This window comes from Acipenser ruthenus, chromosome 10, assembly GCF_902713425.1.
Source record: "Acipenser ruthenus chromosome 10, fAciRut3.2 maternal haplotype, whole genome shotgun sequence".
Lineage (NCBI taxonomy): Eukaryota > Metazoa > Chordata > Actinopteri > Acipenseriformes > Acipenseridae > Acipenser > Acipenser ruthenus.
This window is the reverse complement of record NC_081198.1, coordinates 944,316-966,965: the sequence shown is the minus strand read 5'-3', so window position 1 is coordinate 966,965 and position 22,650 is coordinate 944,316. Positions and strand designations below refer to the sequence as shown.

Sequence of the window (22,650 nt, the reverse complement as noted above, 5' to 3'; positions counted from 1 at the left end):
GTCATCAGTGTGGGAAGGCAGAGGCTCTGTCATTACACAAGCTCGTTAGCTCGTCCAATTACAATGGACTTGTTTACAATGTGCCACTGCTTAGTGTGACCTTTAAAAAAAACTAACAAAAAAACTGCTATTTGTGGTGTGGCAGATTATTATACACACATTGCAGAGTATTATTATACACACATTGCAGAGTATTATAAACACATTGCAGAGTATTATTATACACACATTGTAGATTATTATAAACACATTGCAGAGTATTATTATACACACATTGCAGAGTATTATAAACACATTGCAGAGTATTATTATACACACATTGCAGAGTATTATAAACACATTGCAGAGTATTATTATACACACATTGCAGAGTATTATAAACACATTGCAGAGTATTATTATACACACATTGTAGATTATTATAAACACATTGCAGAGTATTATTATACACACATTGCAGAGTATTATAAACACATTGCAGAGTATTATTATACACACATTGTAGATTATTATAAACAGATTATAGATTATTATACACACATTGGAGATTATTAGACACACATTGTAGTAGCAGAGACATGTTTTATTAATCTTTAAAAGAGGGGTGTGTTCATCGGAAGTACAGCATGACTGAAATGTGTCCCCTCTACACATGAAGCAGCATTCGAGTAGGGTGCTGCAGTGCATTCTAAATCCATTACTGCGTTCTTACTGCCGTGGCTCTGTAGCACAGACCGAAGATTAGCACTAATCATTTAAGAGGCCTGCTAATCAGGGTGCTGATTAGAATTTCAAAGCTTTTTATATCATTTATATTCGTGTTAAATAACAAAGCTTTTTTAGTCCTCAAATCCTCGAATAGGTTAACTTGCTACCATTTCCTAATATGAATGCATTCATGAAATCGTGTTTCTTTGTGAAGCCGAGCATGGCATTGGTGTTAAAGACAGGACTGCAAAAGGTGTGGTGTGGTATTAAAAAGCACACCTGGAAACTGCATGACAAAGCATACCAATCCAGCTAAGAGGAGCGCACTATCAGGTACCACACAGAGACACAGAACAAGATCGTGCAACTGAAGCAGGCATTCGATTTCCCCGAAGTGAACTGAGATTCTTATGTATGCATTAGTTCTGCATTGTGCCAGCGTGGTGGTATTAATGAATGCAAATGCACCCAGAGTGATTACTTTGGGGCATTCATTGTAGCAGACTAGTACAAATTCCAGCCTTGCAGCCTGCATTTAATAGAACAACACACCCTAGAGATACATTAAGATGCAGACTAGCAATTAATGAGTGCAGCGATAAGACCTATTCCCTTCCTGTGCGTATTGCTTCTCTGTTATAAGACGGACCCTCATTCACAGTACTGTAATGTGTCAGCTTGAATGTCTGCAGTTTCCAGGGATGTTTGTATGACTGATTCTACCTGCATCAGCATCGCTTCAATATTGTCTTTAGTGAGTGGTATACGCTCAGTAACATAATGCAATACGATACAATGCAATGCAATACAATACTATACAAAAATACAGTTTTAGCTATAATTTCAGATTAAAACGTGGCGAGTTGGCTAATCAGAGGTTTAATTGAAAACAGTCCCCTGTACACATAATAATTGATTTTCAGTACAGTGTTCGTTTCATCTGAAAGGCGACTCGACAGCAGGACAGGAATGTATCCGCACCGAGCATATCCGTGCAACAAACTCGTAGCAAGCACTAAGCATGTGGGGGCGACGGAATTCAATCTTGCAAGTTGCTGCTCTTTGAAATTATTGTTTTTCATGTACTTAATAACATGAATGAAAATCACTAAATAATTACTACGAATTACTTGTCATTAGAGATTGTTTAATTTACTCCCATTAATGTACATGTTGTGATATCCAGTAAGGGAAAACGGACTCAAACCAAGTTATTTGATTAGTTATTAGTCAACTGTTTTTAATTATTGCACCAACACTGGTCTTTTAACTATAGTTTACAGGATATTTTGAATTATTATATTCAGTTTACTTTATATAGTTTTATTTACGCCGTTTTTTATATACTGTAATTATGGATGATTTGAGAAAGCTTGCATTTCAAACATTTTAGATCCCCCTCAAAGGCTTTAAAAAAAACCTAAAAGCAAAACATTGTTATACTGCCGCAAAGAGCACAAGAGCAGGGCACATAGATCGCCAAATCCGTGTACTGTGCTAGTTTTAAACTGCGCTTCATTCAGACACGACTGACTGGGCATGGATGAGCTGAACTTAAACCATGTACGTCCTTTACACTGCTGAGCTTGAAAAGGGCTCTTCTTTGTTCAGTTCTTAGACTGACAGGTATGGGGGTGTCGTCTCAGTTTCCAGTCTGGATATTAGATCTTTAGTAAGATATTCCTCCTCATCTTTTTGGTGAGTGAAATTGATTTTTTACGACTCCTTGATACATTTCTGCTTTCAAGATAAGCAGCGGCACTGGGTTGCATAACGCCGCTTGTGTACAACCCAGGACGTCCAAGTCAATTCAATGAGAAATGTTACTTCTCCCGCCTGCGTTATTCCAGAGGCCACTTAGAATATTAGTCCTTACAAAACATGCAAGGAATCGCAGCCGTGCTCACAGCGCGCTAGAATGATTAGATTGTGTAAACGTTTCTGTTTTGTAAGCATTCGCGACAGGCTGTAAGCCGTAATGAATTAATTTATGAAAAGCACAAACGAGCCATGAGTAGCTTCATAATACATTATGTGCTGCTACAATCGTCCTTGCCTGCCATTTACGGCAGCGTATCTATACAAGGGTCTATAAGCAGTCTCAGATATGACCGGCAGATTTCAATTTATTTCAATTCATTAGTTTGCTTCCTGAGATAAAGCCCCCTACCAAGCAGGTAGTAATGGGCAAATTATATTCACACTCCAGTCTTGGAGGTTCATGATTAGACAACAAAAATGTTATGTTGGGCATTAAAGTCTGAATATTATTACTCAAATTATACATCGTCGAAGGGATCGTTTACAAAGCACAGCAGAGGCACAGTTTTGCCATTGATGTTACAGGAAAATGCAAATTAGATTGTACACAGCATGTGCATTTCAGTGCTGACGTGACTTTAATATTTGTGATGCGACTGAGACAAAACACACCAGCCTGCAAGACTCTATAAACACGATGAGCACACAACAGAGGGTTAGGTGGCACAGCAAGGGAATTCACTGGCTTCTCAGGCCATTCTCCTCCAGAGTGTTCACAGGGGAAATGAACTGCAGATTCCTGCACAGTGGACATTATTCCACATCAGGAGACCGGCACACCATTCAGCACAATCAGCAGTGTGCTTAAGAGAGGCACAGGGCTGAGTGGCAGGTCAGAGCTGGCTGTATGCAGTTCTGCTCATCACCTTCAGTCCTGCAGAAAGCCAACCCCCAACACAGTAATCAGTGCTGTTTCCTACGTTACAAAGCTAGCTAGTGAGTCTTTATGAAGATTCGGAGCTGTCGCTGCTGTATTTTCTTGCCTCAGTGAGTTGGATAGTACAGTAAAAAGCTTTGCATGTGCTGTCCCGCTTGGGTGCCATGGCCCTTATAAATGCGAAGCTCCAGCACCAAGGCTTTCAGTGAACAGGATATGATCTCTTGTGTGTGTATCTAAACAGCCTCTCTCTCCTGGGAAACCTTTGAAAACAAAGCTGCACATCTCAATTGTACCACAAAATAAATACAATCATGCATAGGGAATAGATGAATAAATATAAAAAAAAAAATCTGCTGCATGCTCGCCTGATTATTCCATTAAAGACCATGCTTCACGGGTTTGCTTAGGCGGCATGCCTTTCAGAGACTAGCGGTACAGGTTTTTTTTTTTTTTTTGCCAAGGACTCCTCGGCCCATTTTCTCAAAGCAGCGTTCCTGTTTTAGTACCATTGTTCTGTTTTACCTTTCTCCCATCGGAGAAAGAGAGACTGTTAAGAGCAGAAGCACACCCAAAGTTATGTACAGTACCTAACAACCTGTTCTTGTATGCAGTAGCCCAGTTGTAAATGGATTCAAAAGTCAGTTTTTTTACCTGGTTTACTCTTATCCTACTTAATATCCTAGTAATCCTTTTTTTTTTTAAATTAACATTAGTGTCAGGCATCAGTAAGACCACAGCTGAAAGGATATTTGCAACGATACCAAGAGTGCCTTTGACAAAATCCTGGCTGCGACCATGACAACAGCCCTGCTGGGCCGAGCTCAATGTGTTGCTGCTCTCTCTGGCTCTCTGATTGGTGGGAGGCATGGCTGTGTTGCTGCTCTCTCCAGCTCTCTGATTGGTGGGAGGCATGGCTGTGTTGCTGCTCTCTCCAGCTCTCTGATTGGTGGGAGGCATGGCTGTGTTGCTGCTCTCTCCAGCTCTCTGATTGGTGGGAGGCATGGCTGTGTTGCTGCTCTCTCCAGCTCTCTGATTGGTGGGAGGCATGGCTGTGTTGCTGCTCTCTCCAGCTCTCTGATTGGTGGGAGTCATGGCTGTGTTGCTGCTCTCTCCAGCTCTCTGATTGGTGGGAGGCATGGCTGTGTTGCTGCTCTCTCCAGCTCTCTGATTGGTGGGAGGCATGGCTGTGTTGCTGCTCTCTCCAGCTCTCTGATTGGTGGGAGGCATGGCTGTGTTGCTGCTCTCTCCAGCTCTCTGATTGGTGGGAGGCATGGCTGTGTTGCTGCTCTCTCCAGCTCTCTGATTGGTGGGAGTCATGGCTGTGTTGCTGCTCTCTCCAGCTCTCTGATTGGTGGGAGGCATGGCTGTGTTGCTGCTCTCTCCAGCTCTCTGCTTGCTGGGAGGCATGGCTGTGTTGCTGTTCTCTCCAGCTCTATGATTGGTGGGAGTCATGGCTGTGTTGCTGCTCTCTCCAGCTCTCTGATTGGTGGGAGGCATGGCTGTGTTGCTGCTCTCTCCAGCTCTCTGATTGGTGGGAGTCATGGCTGTGTTGCTGCTCTCTCCAGCTCTCTGATTGGTGGGAGGCATGGCTGTGTTGCTGCTCTCTCCAGCTCTCTGATTGGTGGGAGGCATGGCTGTGTTGCGAGATTATGTTCCTCCTGATTTAATAACATTAAACTGAACAACAGTGGCCTAGATCCCAGCATGTTCTGAGATCTGTGCCACGCTTTAAATAGAGATCATAATTGGTACTTTCATTTGTGTAGGTAGCGCAAAAGAAAAACGAATTAGTATTATTATCATTCACGGCTGGCTGGGAAGTGTTGTCATGTGATTCGGGATTTGCATTTCAACAAGTTCATTATATTTTGTTCTTCATAGAGAACAACTGAAAATAAACAACATGTGAAAACATTCCAGCGCAACAGTATCATTTGCTACCATACTGTAAAGCTAGAAGCGCCTGTTCTGAGATCAGACTGCTAACACCTCATTATCAAAGCCATTGCAGAGGGATGGGATGTAGGTTTTATGGTGGTTTTTAAAGGCCCACGATTCACTCACATGTTCTGGAGGCGAGTCTTAAGTGGTACAATCATGCACAGATTACCTTTATTTAATAATCCAAATAAGATAAGATTTTGTGTATCTATATCATATACTGTACAAGCAGGGCTTCCCAATAATACAGTGTATTCAAAGATATATGACAGGTTTTTGTTTTTGACTTGCAATGTGTAACATATTAATATACTTTATAGATCTGTAGAATTGTAAATAAACGTTTAATATTTAATGGTTTTAGACTGAATCTCTCTCTCTCTATACTGTTATATACACTGATATATGCATTGATATATACACAGTATGTATGTATATGCATGGAAGCACTCATTTCTGTATGCATCCCATTATAAATAACATCAATTATAACACAATAATATAAATAACATATGCATGCAGGGAACACCCCCAAGTGAAACCCCCAGTCACATGAACCCACGTGTGTCACCATGTGCAGCTGATTCAGGGACTAATCTGTTTGAAATGGAACAGTAAATTCAATAGCAATAAAGGTGGCTGTAGAAAATCAATGTCTTCTAGCGTCCCCTTACTGTGGGAGGACATCAGTACAGCTTGAAGACAGCCTGTCTAAATGAATGAACTGTATTACAAAGCTGTAGGACTGGATTGCATGCACAAATCACATCAGCAGATGCCCCACTGCTGCAGTGTAAAGGGCAACTGAACGTTGTGTACAGACGTGCTGTTTGTGCTGATTGATGTGCAATTTGACTGAAAGAAAGCGGTTTCAGAAATGACCCCATACTGTGCATACTGTATCCTGTCTATGTCCCTCTTTACCACTAATGGTGCACATGCACAGGCTTCTTAAATGCATGCAATAGAACCCGTATCTGTGACTTTGCAGGTGAACAGCTATGACAGGCTGCACATTAACATTGAAATGTAATGCAGAACACCAACCTAGAGGAGACAGCTGGATAACACTGAGATAACAGGATGACAGGTTTCCCCAGAATGGCACTGTCCTAATCACCTGTCTGTCGACTCGCTTCAATAGTTGCATAGGTTTCAATAGCGACGGGTCCAAAGGCGATGAGTGCCAAGGTATTTCAATTGTAGAATTCATCATACATTGACTAATAGCCCCACTAGCATATATCATTAAAGGCTCCACCAGTTTACACAGGTAACCATGGCAATTCATATATCTGAAGAACACAACACATTGAAATAAGCGACAAGCAAAGCCATATCTGTCTGCTATACGGTAAAGGGAAATAACAGTGCGTGAAAATTCCATTAAAAACGTATTTGTATTAAATACAAATGCTTCAAAACGATGTCCTTCAAGACTAAAATAGACCAGCTGACAATCGATACATTCCGCCGAGCAGGGATCGAATCTATTGATCAGAGCGGCAGAGCAGGGTCCGCAAAACAGCATTTCAGAATCAGAACCGACATTCAAAGGCATGATCTGTGTTGAGAGCCCCCCGGACACCAGTGAACCCCGAATCTCGGCTTCTATGAACAAACTATTGGGATTGCTCGCGTAATAACACTTCCTGAATGCAGGTCACTTCACAGCTGTTGACTCAGATTTAAGATACATTGCTGCAGGCAGCAGCCCGCCCATAAACGTGACGTCACCAATTCAAACCGCTCTGTCTGAGAGCAGAAGCAAGCTACAGTACAGATCAACACTGCAGGAGGGTAGCGAGCGCGCTGGATTCTGCAGCTGCTTATTATTATTACACATGAAAAGAATCGAGCGCTTTAAGAAATGTGGGCAGCTGTAGGGAGAGTAATGCTGGTACAGTTGCTACTGCTGAAGCATCACTCTTCAAAAGGTGGGCTGAAAATGAGTATTTCAAGAAGAACGAAACGGCGTGAACGGAGCTGGCTGGAGCGGCAGCTTGCACTGTTGTACAGTAGTGGGACGATGTGCTGAATTACCGGGTTCTGTGTTCCAGCAAGCATTGAAACGAGACACATCTACCGTAGAAACCGTGTTACTATATTCATGAAATAGTTTGCACTCCTGCAGAGTATGGTGTTTCTTTAACGTATTCATTCTTTGAAATTCGCATTCAAATGCATGAGTGATATTCTTTATACCCTGCTATCGGCTGTATATCTCTCTCTCTCGTGTGTGTGTTCATTACATCGCACCCGTGCCTTGGTGCGAGTTTGTATCTGTACAGTATACGAGTTTAAGCAGTGCATGTGTTTAACGTATCTATGTTTTGTCACCAGTAGCAGATAACATGTTCGGTACGGGAATTCACAGAATAGCAGGTGCAGTTTCGGGTCTGTTCAGTTCTGTCTGCGATGCGCGGTTTCTGTTTGATTGTGTACCTGTCAGTATTGTGTATATCAGTTCATGTAAACAGCACAGCCCACGCAAGAGGAGTCTCGCTCCGCACTATAAGTAAGCGTGTTTCATTATGAATGTTAAGATGCTTTTTGATTGATCGGTCCCGTTATTTTAACGCAGGGACTAAAACGGAATGCGAACACGGACAATTTCAATGCAAGAATGAAAGGTGCATACCTACAATTTGGAGATGCGATGATGACGATGATTGCTCGGACAACAGCGATGAAGAAAACTGTGGTAAGTGTTAAACAATTAACTATGTATTGCAAGATTGTGGCAAATGCGCTGTTTCACTGCAGTTTGTATATCGGGGGAAGGTGTTTGTTTTCTACGGTGGCCCTGCAGTTTATCATGCATGTTTTCAAACGGTATACCGTAGCTTTGTACGAATACACACTGAATCCACAAAACAAATACGATGTCCATAAAACCCTAAAGAAACGCTGACCTTGTTACTGTTTCATTAGTCATAGTTACACATCGAAACCCAGGCGTTTCCTGCAGCTCCGCCCAGCCCCGGCTGCTACAGTTCATTCATAATAAACCAGGCTTCTTGTACGGGCAAACAGCCTTTCAAGTTCACAGTTACAACGCACCCTCTCTGAAACAGGTTTGTCGAGACAACGGTTCTTCAGGATCCTCTTCTGTTTAATTGGCTGCAGTAAAAGCTTGGGTAGGTGTAGTGGTGGACCAATGGCATGGGAGCTGAACATTTGGGAAGTCAACACACCCACATATTACCATAAATAAACCTCATTTCTCAATAGCAGGCGGGGACATATAGTATTTGAATGCACATCTTAGAAAATATAACAGAAAACGGCATACCTTTCATACTTTTGAATGGGTAGCTTACTTAAAACCAGGTCATTGGATACAACCAGAGCAGTTAATTACAATAATCTTTACTTCTTCAATGAGTGATTGACTGCAAAAATACAAAGTGTGGCAGGAGGAGGAAGTAATATAAATACAACAGCCCTGATTATAGTTCAGTATGTAGAGTTAATGTCTGAACCCCATACAGCCTTGCCTGTCTCTGTCTAAAGTCAGTTCAGCTCTACGTTGCATTAAGGTGATTACTGCTACACAACTAGTCTCGTAAGAATTTCTACAAAATGATATACTCTTACCTTGAGGTCTGTAAAAAAAGAAAAAACTTCCTATAGAAATATATTCATTTGTTCAATGGTCTCATCCAAAAGTACAGATTCCGCTACAAAAAAATTAAAAGCACTGCATTTCTGTGCTCCTTAGCCTAGATGCAAAAGGCAGACAGCCTGTAACCTAGACAGAGGAGCAGGTCCCTTTCCTCCACTGCTTCAGGGCTCCTATAGGAAGGCAGGCAGATCACTCCAGGCATGTTTATTCCACAACTGCAATGAAAACATCCCAAACAGAGAGCACACTATTTTGAGATTTATTTTTTTTGTGACGAGTATATGTGCATTTTATTTATTTATTTTGAGTGAGTGTCTGTCAGAGTGTGTGAGAGTGCTTCTAAAGGCTATAAAATTGATTAAATAAGACTGTGAAAGCACCAACTCTGTGACGGGTACAATACACAAGATAAAATGAATAAGTCAACACTGATCCTTTTTTAAAGCGTGTTCATGAGGATCCTTTAATACATCATGTTATACCCTCTCAATTTACGTTAATATCATTATTTTTAAATCCGTTTATCATCCCATATGTTATGTGCAACAATTACTACAGTGTCTGCACTCATGGACTCATTCGGCATGTTTAAAATAAAAGGAAAGGTAAAATATGCTGGTGACTTATGTTTGTATTTGTGCAGAAGCAGTTTAAAATGATGAATAATAATTTAATATTATGCAGATTTAGAGGATATAAAACCCAGAGCCTTCCACTAAATGCAGCGCGTCAGCTTGCGAAAGTAACTTTGATCCCATCGAGACTGTCTGTCTCATGAGAAGCCAATGCAGTCATGTCTTTAAATACAATCGCAAGAGATTCAGTAAAACGTACATTGAAAGTTTTATCCATTGGCAGGTTCTTAAACCTGCTTTGGGATTTTTACACAACTCTGCAGAGCAGTCTTCGAGAAGTCGGAATGGCAAAACATTTTCTACAGTCTTGTAGCTCTCCAGGATAATTGACTGATTTTTTTTTTTTTTTTTTAATGTTTTCCAATATTACTGCTAAAAATGATGTGAAATAATGTAATGTAAATAATGCAGAAGCAGGCTCTGTAACCTTACGGCAGCGCAGTGCGATTGTGCCTGCTGCTTTCCCCTCGTTCCACTTGGTTCTCTTTCCTGACTACAGTGAACTCTGTAATGCAGTCATTAAGGGCCCTCTGAGTCCAAATCCTATTAGAGTTGCAGATTAGTTTGTGACACTGCCTTTAGCTACCGTGCTTTTCCGTTGAACGCTTTGTACGAAAGGCCAGGTTTCTATTGAGAGACACATTTTTAAAGCCATGTTGATGTTCGGATCAGTATTCAAGGGCTCCTGTCATTTAGTTCTAAGAACTTTAATGAGATTCTCTTAAAGACCAATCAAACCAAACCCATAGCGACAAGAGATTCAACACTGAAGCCAGCAGCTAGTGGATGAAGGCTGTTCAGGTACGATACTGTCCAGGTACTTTAATGCAGAGCCACCTTGAACAGTGCAGAGATGTGTTTTTTTTTTTTTTTTTTTTTAGTTGAACAAAGGCTATTAATTGATCCGCCTTTCTGGAATGCCATGTACAGTCCTGAGGTCAGCATGCTGATACTGTATGCAAAAGCAGTGCTAACTTTTTTTGAAGGTACAGGGATGGATATAAGACTCTCATTGCAGATCAGTTTCACCCATTCCAGATTGATTAGCCCCAGTGTATAGGTAACAAGTCCAGGTGTGTCTTAGTAAACTCCTAGTAAAACCAGGAAGGGATGAAACTGCTATGCAGTGGGAGTCTTGCTGAATTTCCATCCCTGAGGTAGAGTAGAATGATAGACGCTGGACTGTTTCTAGGGTTTTACAGCAGCGTGTTTGAGCTCTGGATGGTCAGTGTGATTGGGAACAGGTATGTGCTCAACTTGAGCACTAAGTAGCAACTACAGTTCCTGACGGGTCACAGCTAAGGTGAGGTCGAGGTCCAAAGCATTGTATAGGACCTTGCGTTTCTAATGCAGTCACTACAATTTATGGCATGCTTAGAAGCATCTAATTGACAGATTTTACAAGCAGCTGTGAAGTGTTGTAGGGGTGGTGGCAGTTGCCGTTGTCTGAGCTTAATTAATTAAGCTTTAACTGTTTGCTGTGCAAAGATAAGCCTGAATAAGATGGGACACAAAGCATGGAGTTGCATTACGAACACACACGAGTCCGACTCCAACTGTCATATCAGCCTTCTTGAAAACCGAGAAGGAAAGAGATGAAAAAGCCTGATCCCATTGTTCTGTGGGACACTGAATTGGTCAATTATTAGTATGTAAAAAGAGTCGCCCCGGGACAAGACGGAGAAAAATAGCATGTGGATCTGCCTGCAGCCTCCTGTCCTGTGCTAATTCTGTCTTTTTCATTCAGTGAAAGACACCTTCACAGCCAGTCTGAGCTCACTGGTGGAGACTGACAATGCGGTAAGGTGGAAGTGAACAGCAGTGCTGGGTTCTTGTGTGGAAACCGTTACCTGAATTCACAGAGAGGGGCTGAGCTGACAGCTCATGGACAAGAGAAAGAGTCTGTGCACTGTAGTCTGGGAAGAAAGCGAGTGTGATCAGTCTTAATGCTTCGCTTGGAGCAGGTCGTTGGTATCAAAGCCTGCAAGCTGGAGAAGACCACTCTGGCCTCTGGGGATTGATGCCTCCGCGGGGATTAAGAGATATCAAGAGGGGACACGGCTAATTGAAATGAATTAATGCTGTAGTTTATAAAGCACTCCTCACATTACTCCCTCTGGGAACAGCTAGGACAGCGAGGGGGTGCCATTACCCACGGGCTGTGTAATCTGGAAATGTTTTTCTAATTCGATCAATCTGTTTGGAGTTAGTTATTTTAAGATATGCTACTTCTGGCCCATTAGACTCTTCCCTGCCCTAGCTGTAGGATTTTGCAGTTGGAAATGCGTTAGTGTTACAATGTTACATTTCACAGCGTCTCCACTTCTGTCACAGTAGCCAGTGTTATGATGTTACATTTCACAGCGTCTCCACTTCTGTTACAGTAGCCAGTGTTACAATGTTACATTTCACAGCGTCTCCACTTCTGTTACAATAGCCAGTGTTACGATGTTAAATTTCACAGCGTCTCCACTTCTGTTACAGTAGCCAGTGTTACGATGTTAAATTTCACAGCGTCTCCACTTCTGTTACAGTAGCCAGTGTTACAATGTTAAATTTCACAGCGTCTCCACTTCTGTTACAGTAGCCAGTGTTACGATGTTACATTTCACAGCGTCTCCACTTCTGTTACAGTAGCCAGTGTTACGATGTTACATTTCACAGCGTCTCCACTTCTGTTACAGTAGCCAGTGTTACAATGTTAAATTTCACAGCATCTCCACTTCTGTTACAGTAGCCAGTGTTACGATGTTACATTTCACAGCGTCTCCACCTCTGTTACAGTAGCCAGTGTTATGATGTTACATTTCACAGCGTCTCCACTTCTGTTACAGTAGCCAGTGTTACAATGTTACATTTCACAGCGTCTCCACTTCTGTTACAGTAGCCAGGAGCCCTGCTGTGTTTCTTTTGTATAAGATTTATTTTTTGTTAAAGTTCCTGTTTTTTTCATTGACTCTTAAGGTTTGCAACCTCTAAACCTAACCATTCTTCCATATGATTCAGCATTTTCTAGAGGAGAACAAACAGAATTTGCATTTGCATTGTGATATGAAATGTCAACAAGTAAGTTATACAGTGAGGGACTGTGTGCTGGACAGAATTTTGCCCAACCCTACTCATCATAAACCTGCAAGTCGACAAATTCATATCCAGATTCCCCCAATTCAACCAAGGTTTCCAACAGAGCCTAGGACTGGTTCATGAGACATTCTAATATTGCAACACTCTGATCCGTCAGCTCTGCCTGCGGGAATAGAATTGAGTTCCACATTTATCCAAGACATCTAGTGTATCTGTGATAGGCCAGCATGCTAGAAGAGGCGAGGGAGGGATTGATGTGAACAAACTGGAGGTGCACAACCAAGGATCTGAGTTCAATACCCTGACAGGGTCGTACAGAAGAAAGGATTCCTGGGCTAACAAGATGCTTCACGATGAATTGGAGTAAAAAGCTTTGAGAATTCAGTCCCCTGTGGAGCTTTAAAAGCGCTCCCACTCCATGTGCAGAGGCTGCTTGATGGAGTATGTCTTGATGGTTCTTTCTTTTGGATTTCTGACCCTGTATCCCTGGGATCTCTCTCGACTCTCAAATGCTTTCAGTTCATTCTGGTTTTCAATGTATACCCCTCCTCCCTCATACAGAAGTACACGCATTTCTCTTGTTTATTCAGTTGCCAGTACGAGCATTCAAAATCCCAGGGTGAGGATTGAGGCTCCCGTCTGTCAGCATGAGAAGTGTGTGGCAGAGATCTGGTGCCAGATTCTGATTGATTCAGACTGTTGTGGTCTGTCTGCTGCTCCAAGTCCCACTCCTCCCGAATCTGCTAAGAGCGAGGAGGAGCGGGGTTTAGCAGGGACTGTGGGTGTCTTGTGTGTACCAGTCAGAGCAGGGGTGTCTAAAACTGGCCCTTCCATTCCTTGTCTTTGTTCCAACCCTGTTCTCAATTGTTTAATTGAACCAGTTAATCCTCCATCCAGACCCTGAAGTTGTTCATGATTATGTTAAACCTGGAGTGGAATGACCCTCCTGGACCGTGATTGGACCGTGATTGGACAGCCCAGAGAGATTTCTGCAGCCTATTGATTTCTGAAGGATGTACTGTAAACGGTCTGGTTCCGGTGCTTGTACGCTTGCCAACTGCAGCGTGTTTCCCAGTACTGTTAGCACTTTGAAAGGAGATTGTTTATGACCAGAATAACTAGAGGCTGTCAATATCCTGTTCGATATGTGTACCTGCTGCACAATGGAAATAAGCCTGTAACCCTGGCTTGCAAGCACGGCACTACGTTCTGGCAAAATGTTTGCCGGGATAGATAATTCTATTAGCGTCTTTCCTCTTCTTTTTAGGCTGAAAATAAACAAAAAAACAAACTCTTGGGCAATTGGCTCACTGAGAGATTTTCCCAGTGAGGAAGCATTTTGTGATGAATCTGTAGTCAGGACCCTATCACTTTTTAAGAGCTGGGTACAGGCCCACACATTAACAAACCCTCTACGCCAGCGCTGTCGAATCCCGGTCCTGGAGAGTCATTGCACAGGTAACATGAGATAATGAACTACTTCAGGCTCTGGATGGAGTTTTAATAATAATAATAATAATAATAATAATAATAATAATAATAATAATAATAATAATAATAATCTTTATATAGCGCCTTTCATAGTGGACCACCATCACAAAGCGCTTTACAAGATACAAGACTAGGTTGTGTGAACTATGCATCAGCTGCAGAGTCACTTACAACAACGTCTCACCCGAAAGATGGAGCACAAGGAGGTTAAGTGACTTGCTCAGGGATTTGAACCAGGGACCACTGGACCACACAGCCTCCTATTGGTTCAATTACACAATTTATAACAGGGTTGGAACAAAGACTAGGGCTGGAAGGGCCAACTGTCCACTGCTGCTCTGCACTGTACAGAAATATTGCAAAATTTGTTAAGCGAATTGTATGCAAATCTGCTCTGCTGAGTTTTCCTACAGCAATGTAGGAAATTCATCACAATATGAAGATTGCTGAGGCAAGGTAATGCACTGTTAACGGCTGAAAAACATGAAAGGGAAAGACAGAACTGAGAACTGGGGTGTGTGGGTATATTCATAGACTTTCTGTACTGACACCTTGATTTGTGGTGGAGAGAACTGGACAAGAAAATTATGGAAGAGGAACCATAGGAAGCCTCCAAAAATTCAAAGCAGTAAGACAAACCACGCTGTTTCCATTGCTTTAAATAATACAATTAATTCCTGTCACACAAAATATTTCCACCCAAAAAAAATGCTATTAATTTGTGAGAGCTCTGGTTTCTCTGTATGTAGTTTTGTACATCTGTACGATTCTGACTATCTTATGTGTGTGCTCAAATAAAACACTTGATCACAAAATTTTAAAAAATCAATGCAATACAGACAACCAACATAAAACAATAACTTCCTTCTGAGGAAAAAAAAAAAAAAAAAAAAAAAAAAAAAACTCTACTGCCGTCTGGAAGAGCCATCCATTCATCACTCTTGCCATCATTTTCAGGGCCTCTGTCAACAAAGTTGTTGTCATTTGAATGGCGTCTGTTGACATTTTGACATGGTTCTCAAAGGTATTGACGTCTGTCCCAAAGTACAGTAACAGACTATGTGCTTGTAAAAATATCCACAAAAGCTTAGTGCCTGTAATACATTTTTGAAGTGCAAATTGAAAAGATTCATGTTTTTCTATTTTACTTGTAATGTGCAAGCTGTTATCTTGGATAAATGTGGTCGTTTTTCACTCTTCAAGCAGGAATAAACCCATAGAGAATGAGCCCTCATTGGACGGCTGAGTGTTAAGTGATCTGACCCTGCTAGGAACCAACAATGATCGTTGTAACTTTCATCAGTATGCAGAGTAACGTTCCACTTCTGATCAGAATCTTACCCGTTAAGACTAACAGACAGGTTAATCTTGTGAATGTGTCTCTGAAACTCTGCCTTGCTCCAGTGTGCGTGCTAAATCAATACATTATTCACAGCTTTATAGAGCAATGGCATGGGATTGCTACTGGGTGACTTTAATGAAAACCGTGCCCATTTAAAATTATGAATTTGCTTCCCTCTTCGGGATTTGTTTTGCATAATAATGAGAGACACTCCTCTTATTTTAATCTCCAGACTCCTGGCCCTTTTTTATAGAGGGATCCTGACAACACCACACCTAGAATTGAACTGTACAGGAGGTGTGATTCATAGCCAATGAGTTCAGTTGTCTTTTTACAATCCTGAACAGACCTGCAGGGTTTCATTTTTTCGGCTCATTTTCTGACATCCGATACATAAGCATAATACGTGATTTAAATCTGTTGTCCGGAACATGTTTGGAAGCATTGTGAACCACATATCCGTTCAATGATAATTCCCATGGGTGCTGTAAGACTCCACAGATAGAATGAAACCCCCTATTCACAAGTGGTTTATCCATCCTGTTTAATGTGTGGCCATCCGTTGAAAAACGCTCGCACACTGGTATGGATACGGAACCAGTGTGACCCCATCGCCATGTCTGATAATGCTATCGCTGTGGTACCATTCTACCAATGCCTCCTAGTACAGAACCATTGCATTGCCTCTGCATTGTCATTGAAGATCGATTTAATAAGGGTGTGCAACTTTACTGCTGTCCATTGCTGAGTGACTCCATAAAATGCAATGGCACATCTCTAGTACTGTACCACAAACAAGCTCATTTCCTTTGTATTTGGTCACTCCCCTGGGACGAGGAAAGTGACTTTGAGCCGTGCACAGCGTTGCCGCACATGTGCTTGTTTAACAAGGTTGTAGAGTCGAGTCCACAAGCCTCCTTCTTCCTCCGCCTCTCCCTTGGGAAGCATGTGGCCGTTTGTGTTCATTTAGATTGCAGTGACAGTACGGCAGGGCAGTCCCACTGCGCTGTCAGGCTAACTGATTTGTAAGACTTTGAAAACAAAAGGACCTCACAAGGTCATCCTAGGAATTTAATCTGCTGCAGCGTGGATTACAGTGTGCAATGATTAGGGGAAGGAATTTTCAAATCTTCCAGACGGTTAAGGGAGGGAGCTAATGGAACTGATCCCCTGTTTGTGCTGCACAGTAAAGGGAGTTTAATTAAAAGTGTTTGTTTTCTCGTCTGGCTGTCATTGCTGATAAATGGGCCGGTGTTGGCCGCCCAAAACACTCCACAGTATAAAACACTCTATAGTGTTTTGAATGTAAGTTGATAACACTCTGCTGTGCTTTGAATTCACGGTCAAAACCCTCCCTTCCAAGACCAAAACATTATAGCTACGTACGCTGAAAACACTCCCCTGTAACACAATGATATCACTAAACGGTTTAATACTAATACATACATATACCAGATTTAATAATAACTGCTTAAATAAATAATAACAGCTACATTCAATATATTTAGCCTATTCGATTTACTTTGTCAATGTGTTTTGTTGTTAGTAGCTGATATATATTTTCTTCTAAAAATGCATGAAACATACAGTAAGTGTGTAATAATACTGCTAATCTACATGTGTCTAAACGAGACTAAATATGAATGTCATTCTGTATTTGACTAAAAGTGTTAGAGCAAATACTATTTAGCTAACTAAACTATACATAAAAGAATGCAATTCTGCCTCAGGTTTATTGTTGATATCCCGGTATGTGCAGAGAGTTTCAACACCATGGGTAGACCTGTTGGAAAAAGAGAGACCAACTTTCAAGAAATATTGTTATTTATCAAACAGGAAATACCCAGATACACTTAAAGGGAACAGTGGCGGAAAGGCTAATTTTTGGAAAAAAGCGTTTTTTCATAACAGAAAAAACGACAAAGATGAGCCACAAAATAGACTCTTTCTATCAGAATGTACAGGAGTTACACTAGTATGTTAAGAACAAGTAGTATTTTATTCTAATATTAATTAAACATATATATATATATATATATATATATTTTTGTTCTTTAAAAAAAAGTTTTATTAAACAAGATTTTCTGACAGGTCAAGCAATTGCAGTTGAATATACATTCTGATATATATATACAGTGTATATATATATATATATATATATATATATATATATATATATATATAATGTTCAGGTCTTTTTAACAAGGTCTGAAGCTGAGCTGGTAATGTCTTGTGCAGAATGCCTGTTTTTTCTCCAGGGATGTGGTTTTGAATTCAGGGAGCACCCACACTCTTATGCACGGTTAAACCCGGCTGCTCTGAGTAGTCCTCATTAGTCTCGGGCAGCAGGACACTTCAGTCATTTTAATCCACGATGAATGTTCCTTGCAGACCTAACTTTGGTTAAGTGCAAGTCCTGACTCTCAAGGATAAAACATTATTTCAATCAAATTCTACTGGGAGGACAATGTATTAAGGGCTCCACTGGCTGCGAGAAGACAATTTTAATGAACTGGAAGCTGGAATGTATTTCTGGAGATTAATTTGGAAAAATACAGTTTTAACCCTTGGTATTGTATATGGTCATGAGTTATGTTGCGGGCGTCGCCATCTGTTCAAGGAAACTGTTGCAGCTCCAGGCCTGCAGCAGCGACACTTCGGCATGTCAATATTACTACACGTTGCAATCTAGATGTGTCTATGCACATCCTCTTCATTGTGCACAGTGATTTTGTGGTTTTCCCTCTTGCGTTTCCCACGGTTCTACAGTACATTTACCGTAGTTCACCACGGTTTGTCATGTTTGGTAATATGCCTTGCCATACCTCCCTGGTCTTTACAGTGCTTTCCTGTGCTGTAGCATGCTTTCACTATGCTTCATTACACTTTGCAACTACGGTAACCTTCTGTAAGGGCTATTTCAGTGGATACAGTGACTAAGAAGAATTAGTAAGCCAGGAATGGCTCAGACGGCTCTGTATTTAGCACTTGTCCCACTCCTGTATAGATAATACATTTTTAAAAGCAGAAAATAAAAGGGTATTTTGTTTTCCTTTCTTTACATGGCCTGCTTCCTTTTTGTTTGCAGACACCCATTTTAATAATAGAAATTCCTGCACTGAGTGTGACTTTAATTCGCAGTTTCTTGCAGTCTGAACTTCAAGAAGGCTGCATCAGAGGAGCAGCCCATGCCATGCGGTGGGCAGCTCCCCTGATGAAGCAGGTATAGTTGTCATGCAGTGGTGGATTCAGAAGCCCTGTAGAGACATGTTTGTTAGTGGAGTTCCCTGGAAGGTGCAGGAGTCTTTCCAGCAGCGAGCGGGTTTGTTAGTGGAGTTCCCTGGAAGGTGCAGGAGTCTTTCCAGCAGCGAGCGGGTTTGTTAGTGGAGTTCCCTGCAAGGTGCAGGAGTCTTTACAGCAGCGAGCGGGTTTGTTAGTGGAGTTCCCTGGAAGGTGCAGGAGTCTTTCCAGCAGCGAGCGGGTTTGTTAGTGGAGTTCCCTGGAAGGTGCAGGAGTCTTTCCAGCAGCGAGCGGGTTTGTTAGTGGAGTTCCCTGCAAGGTGCAGGAGTCTTTACAGCAGCGAGCGGGTTTGTTAGTGGAGTTCCCTGGAAGGTGCAGGAGTCTTTCCAGCAGCGAGCGGGTTTGTTAGTGGAGTTCCCTGGAAGGTGCAGGAGTCTTTCCAGTAGCAATGTTCTGCACAGCAGCGAGCGTGTTTGTTGCTTTTTTTTTATCACTGGAAGTTAACGGTGTGGAGAGGCTGATGGTTTTTTGTGACGATGAGTTCAGCAGGATTCATTCATCACCTTTTCATAAGGGAAGTACTCGACAATTGCAAGGCTTTTAAGTGCCTGCTAACAATGAATGGAGTTGGGGTTGGTGTTTTAATATTGCGCCCACACAGCCAGACTGCCCCATTCATACGTATATCTCGAAGTGTGCATCTGTCATTGTCAGTGAGCTGATTGTCAATGAGCTGGACTATCACCCCCGATAGGTGTCCTGAGCTCCAGACTCTACCCACATGTAAAACTACATTGAATTCCATCGACACAAACATGACTTATCATGTGCCAGCCGAAAACACCTCGGACAGTGACGGGGAAGGCTGGAAAAAGCTGATACCTACAGTATGACGGATTTGACATCTTGATACGTTTGTTAATCTGTAACAACATTTCAGATTACTGGCCTTCGTGTGGAGAGGTACAGAATCGGATTACAGCAGTGGTATTGTGTGATCTGACGCTTCCACTCAGCAGTGCTCTGTATTCATTGACTAAGTTCCAGACATAACAGTTTTAACAGGGCCCTTTCATAGCAGACTACTGTAGACCAGCCAGGACTTCTCACTGGAGAGCATGAGCAGGGTGCGCTCGCTCAGGCAGTCTATAAAACAGACCAGGGATGCTGGAGAGAATGACATCATTGAGTGTTCAGGCATCCCAGATCCCCTATCATGGTCCTGGAGTTCCAGAAACCCAGCATGCAGCCCTGTGGCCAAGCACACTTTATCAGAAGATTACAGAGCGCTCCTAAGTGGACACCCAAATATTCAGCGGCGCCCTGACACACTGAAGCATTTTATTGTCTGACAGCTTCCCACCTGCACTGCGTTATTAAGAAGCCTGCCCCCGAGTTGAGCTTTCTATGTGATTGTCAATCTGCCAGCACTTTTTCAACTGCTAATGTCTCATTAAACCATTTGAAATGGTGAATTCATATTTGCAGGGCTATGGAAATGCCTTAGGCAAATTCTAATGGTACCTTTTCAGTTTGACCTAAGATTTTCCATGTGACACAAGTCAGAGATGCACGTGGGTCCAGCAGGGCAAATCATCGCAACGTCATGGGAGACTAGCAAATAGACTATCTCATCACTCTCTCTCTCACTACAGCGAGTGTCCATTTGAAATGTACTTCACAGTGTGAGATGGTGGTAATTTAATGAATCTCTGTGACACGTTTGAGAACCACTCTGATCTACTGTGATCCTGCCAGACTGGCTTCCTCAAGCTATTCACTCCTGATGGGAACTCAGAAGAGACCTCCCCTTGTGTGCACTCCAGTTCTCTGGGCTAGCTATTTGAGATATGATTTAATGTATTTGAGAATGTATTTTATATCTCATTGGAGCATTGCTCCCTTCTTTTCCTGGCTCTTTACAGATGAGCAGATTTCTTCTTTTTTTTTATCTAATAGGGTCCGCTAGTGAATGTGTCAGTTGTTTTTAAATTTGTATGCACCTTTAGCGGTGCTTTTGACAATTTGGGGACATTGAATGTTAGCTTCAGTACCCCATGCTGGGAGTTAGACAGATGGTATCAAGTATTTTATTTGAAAAGCAATGGTTCTCTGCACAGTATGACTGAAAGAGATTTGCTCTGCTCCAGCTTGGATAATTATAATCGTTTTAGATGCAGATAAAAAACTGTCCCGAAAAAGAGACAGAAACCCGTTTAATTAAATTGTTGATTTAATTGTGTTGAGGGCGATGATAGATGCACACAATACAAGTCTCTCATGTTGTTGTTGTTGTTTATTATCAGTGCTTTGAAGCCCATTTCCCTGCTATAATGCTGTAGATTCACTCCCTGTGTTGAAGATACTGTATTAGAATTCCACTGCTTCCTTCGGAATCCTGTGTACAGCTGTAAGGAAGATCCAGGCTTAATGTGAGGTCCTAATGTCTGCTACACAGGGATTGAATCTACAGGGTAATGTGGTGGCTGGTTAAATCAAAGTTCATCAAAGCGGCCTTCTCCAACCCATTACAAATTGAAGTTGAGATAAAGACCAAGTTTCTGACACTAAACTAAACTGTACAGTACAGTCCTTCCCCTAATCTGTATACTTTGAAAATGATTAGATTTAGACAGAGTACAGAACAATACAACCCTTCTAGATCTGCTGGGATTGGCTCAGTTGATGGAGGTTTCTATTCATAGTCCTCTTTAATAAAGGGGATTAGTGGACGGCTTCTGATGCCAGTATGTAATATAAAGCATGGTGCATTATGGGTATGAGGCTGCAGAGTGAGTGTGGTTTGAGGTAGAGTTCCCATGACCTCAGAAGAGATTTGAATGTCTTTTAAAACAGCTCCAGTCATGTTGGTGATCTTCATCCAGGGTAATAGAACTGAATGCAACCTTTACTGAACTAAGAAAGACATTCCATGACAAACGTTTCAAGCAGAAGTCTTCCTCAATGTTTTCCAAACGTTTGACATTTTATTTGCCTGTTTTAAATTGGATAAAAGAATAACAAAAATAAATAACATTAAAAAGAATGAGTGTTACTGTAGGGAGCTGCAGAAAAGGCAGCTGCATTAGCTCCTTGCTGTGCCGTTAATAAGGGCCAATGTTCTTCAGATGACTTTGCAAGACTTCTCCAAGTATATCGAAGCTAAACTCCTCCTCAGTGTCTGTCTTTGCTGGCTATGATAAAACTGTAAAAAAAATGTAAAAAAAAAAGCCCCCAAAAAAACGCTTTGATACATGACTTAAAAGATTCAAATTATGCATTAATTTAAGACAGCCACGTTTTTTCATTCTAACCTGTCCTGTGGCGAGCAATTCTGTTTGTTTTTTTAAAAGATCATTCACTGATCTTCCAGAAAGCCGTTTCCATAACTAAATGATTGCACCTTTACAGAAAAAAAAAAAAAACTTGCCTTGGGGAGTGAGAATGTCTCGGAGAGCCGTAGATTATGCCATTTCATAATGTGGAGAAGCATGTGCTGTGTACAGTACAGTATGGGCATGGCCTTGACTAGCACTTACTGTTCCTCTGCCTAATATTAGGATGCAATGTGATCTGGAGCAAAGGACTGAGAGTCAGGTGATCTTGAGACAGCCAACAGCTCTGTCCAAGTTACAGGATGTTCAGACTTGCTGATTTCCACACTGTAGGTTTCTGCTGTAAAGGATAACTTGAAAATCCTCCAGTCCGATGGAACTTGGAATGGGCATTTCTTAGCACACATTCCCGAGGGAATCACAGTGTTGGTTGGTCGGCATACTTTGTTTTGAAAAGCAGTATATGAAGAATGTAACTGTAAAGCATTTATCTGTTTCTTCTGATGTGCATGTCAGGTATGGATCAGTTATGCATATTCTTACCT

General features: G+C 41.7%; 1 protein-coding gene across 3 annotated transcripts in view; it reads left to right on the top strand.

The window, feature by feature from the left end:
* The first annotated feature begins 7,069 nt into the window (after positions 1-7,069).
* The window catches only part of LOC117400465 (low-density lipoprotein receptor-related protein 8-like), a 62,702-nt gene continuing 47,121 nt past the window's right edge, over positions 7,070-22,650 (top strand). Inside the window, exons 1-2 of one of the 3 annotated variants that reach the window (XM_059031435.1) lie at positions 7,070-7,287; positions 7,935-8,054. In XM_059031435.1, coding sequence (XP_058887418.1) covers positions 7,221-7,287; positions 7,935-8,054 — 187 coding nt within the window. In that variant the 5' untranslated portion in view covers positions 7,070-7,220. The remainder of the gene's footprint in view (positions 7,288-7,934; positions 8,055-22,650) is intronic. The other 2 variants (XM_059031436.1, XM_034000520.3) reach the window with 2 other exon arrangements.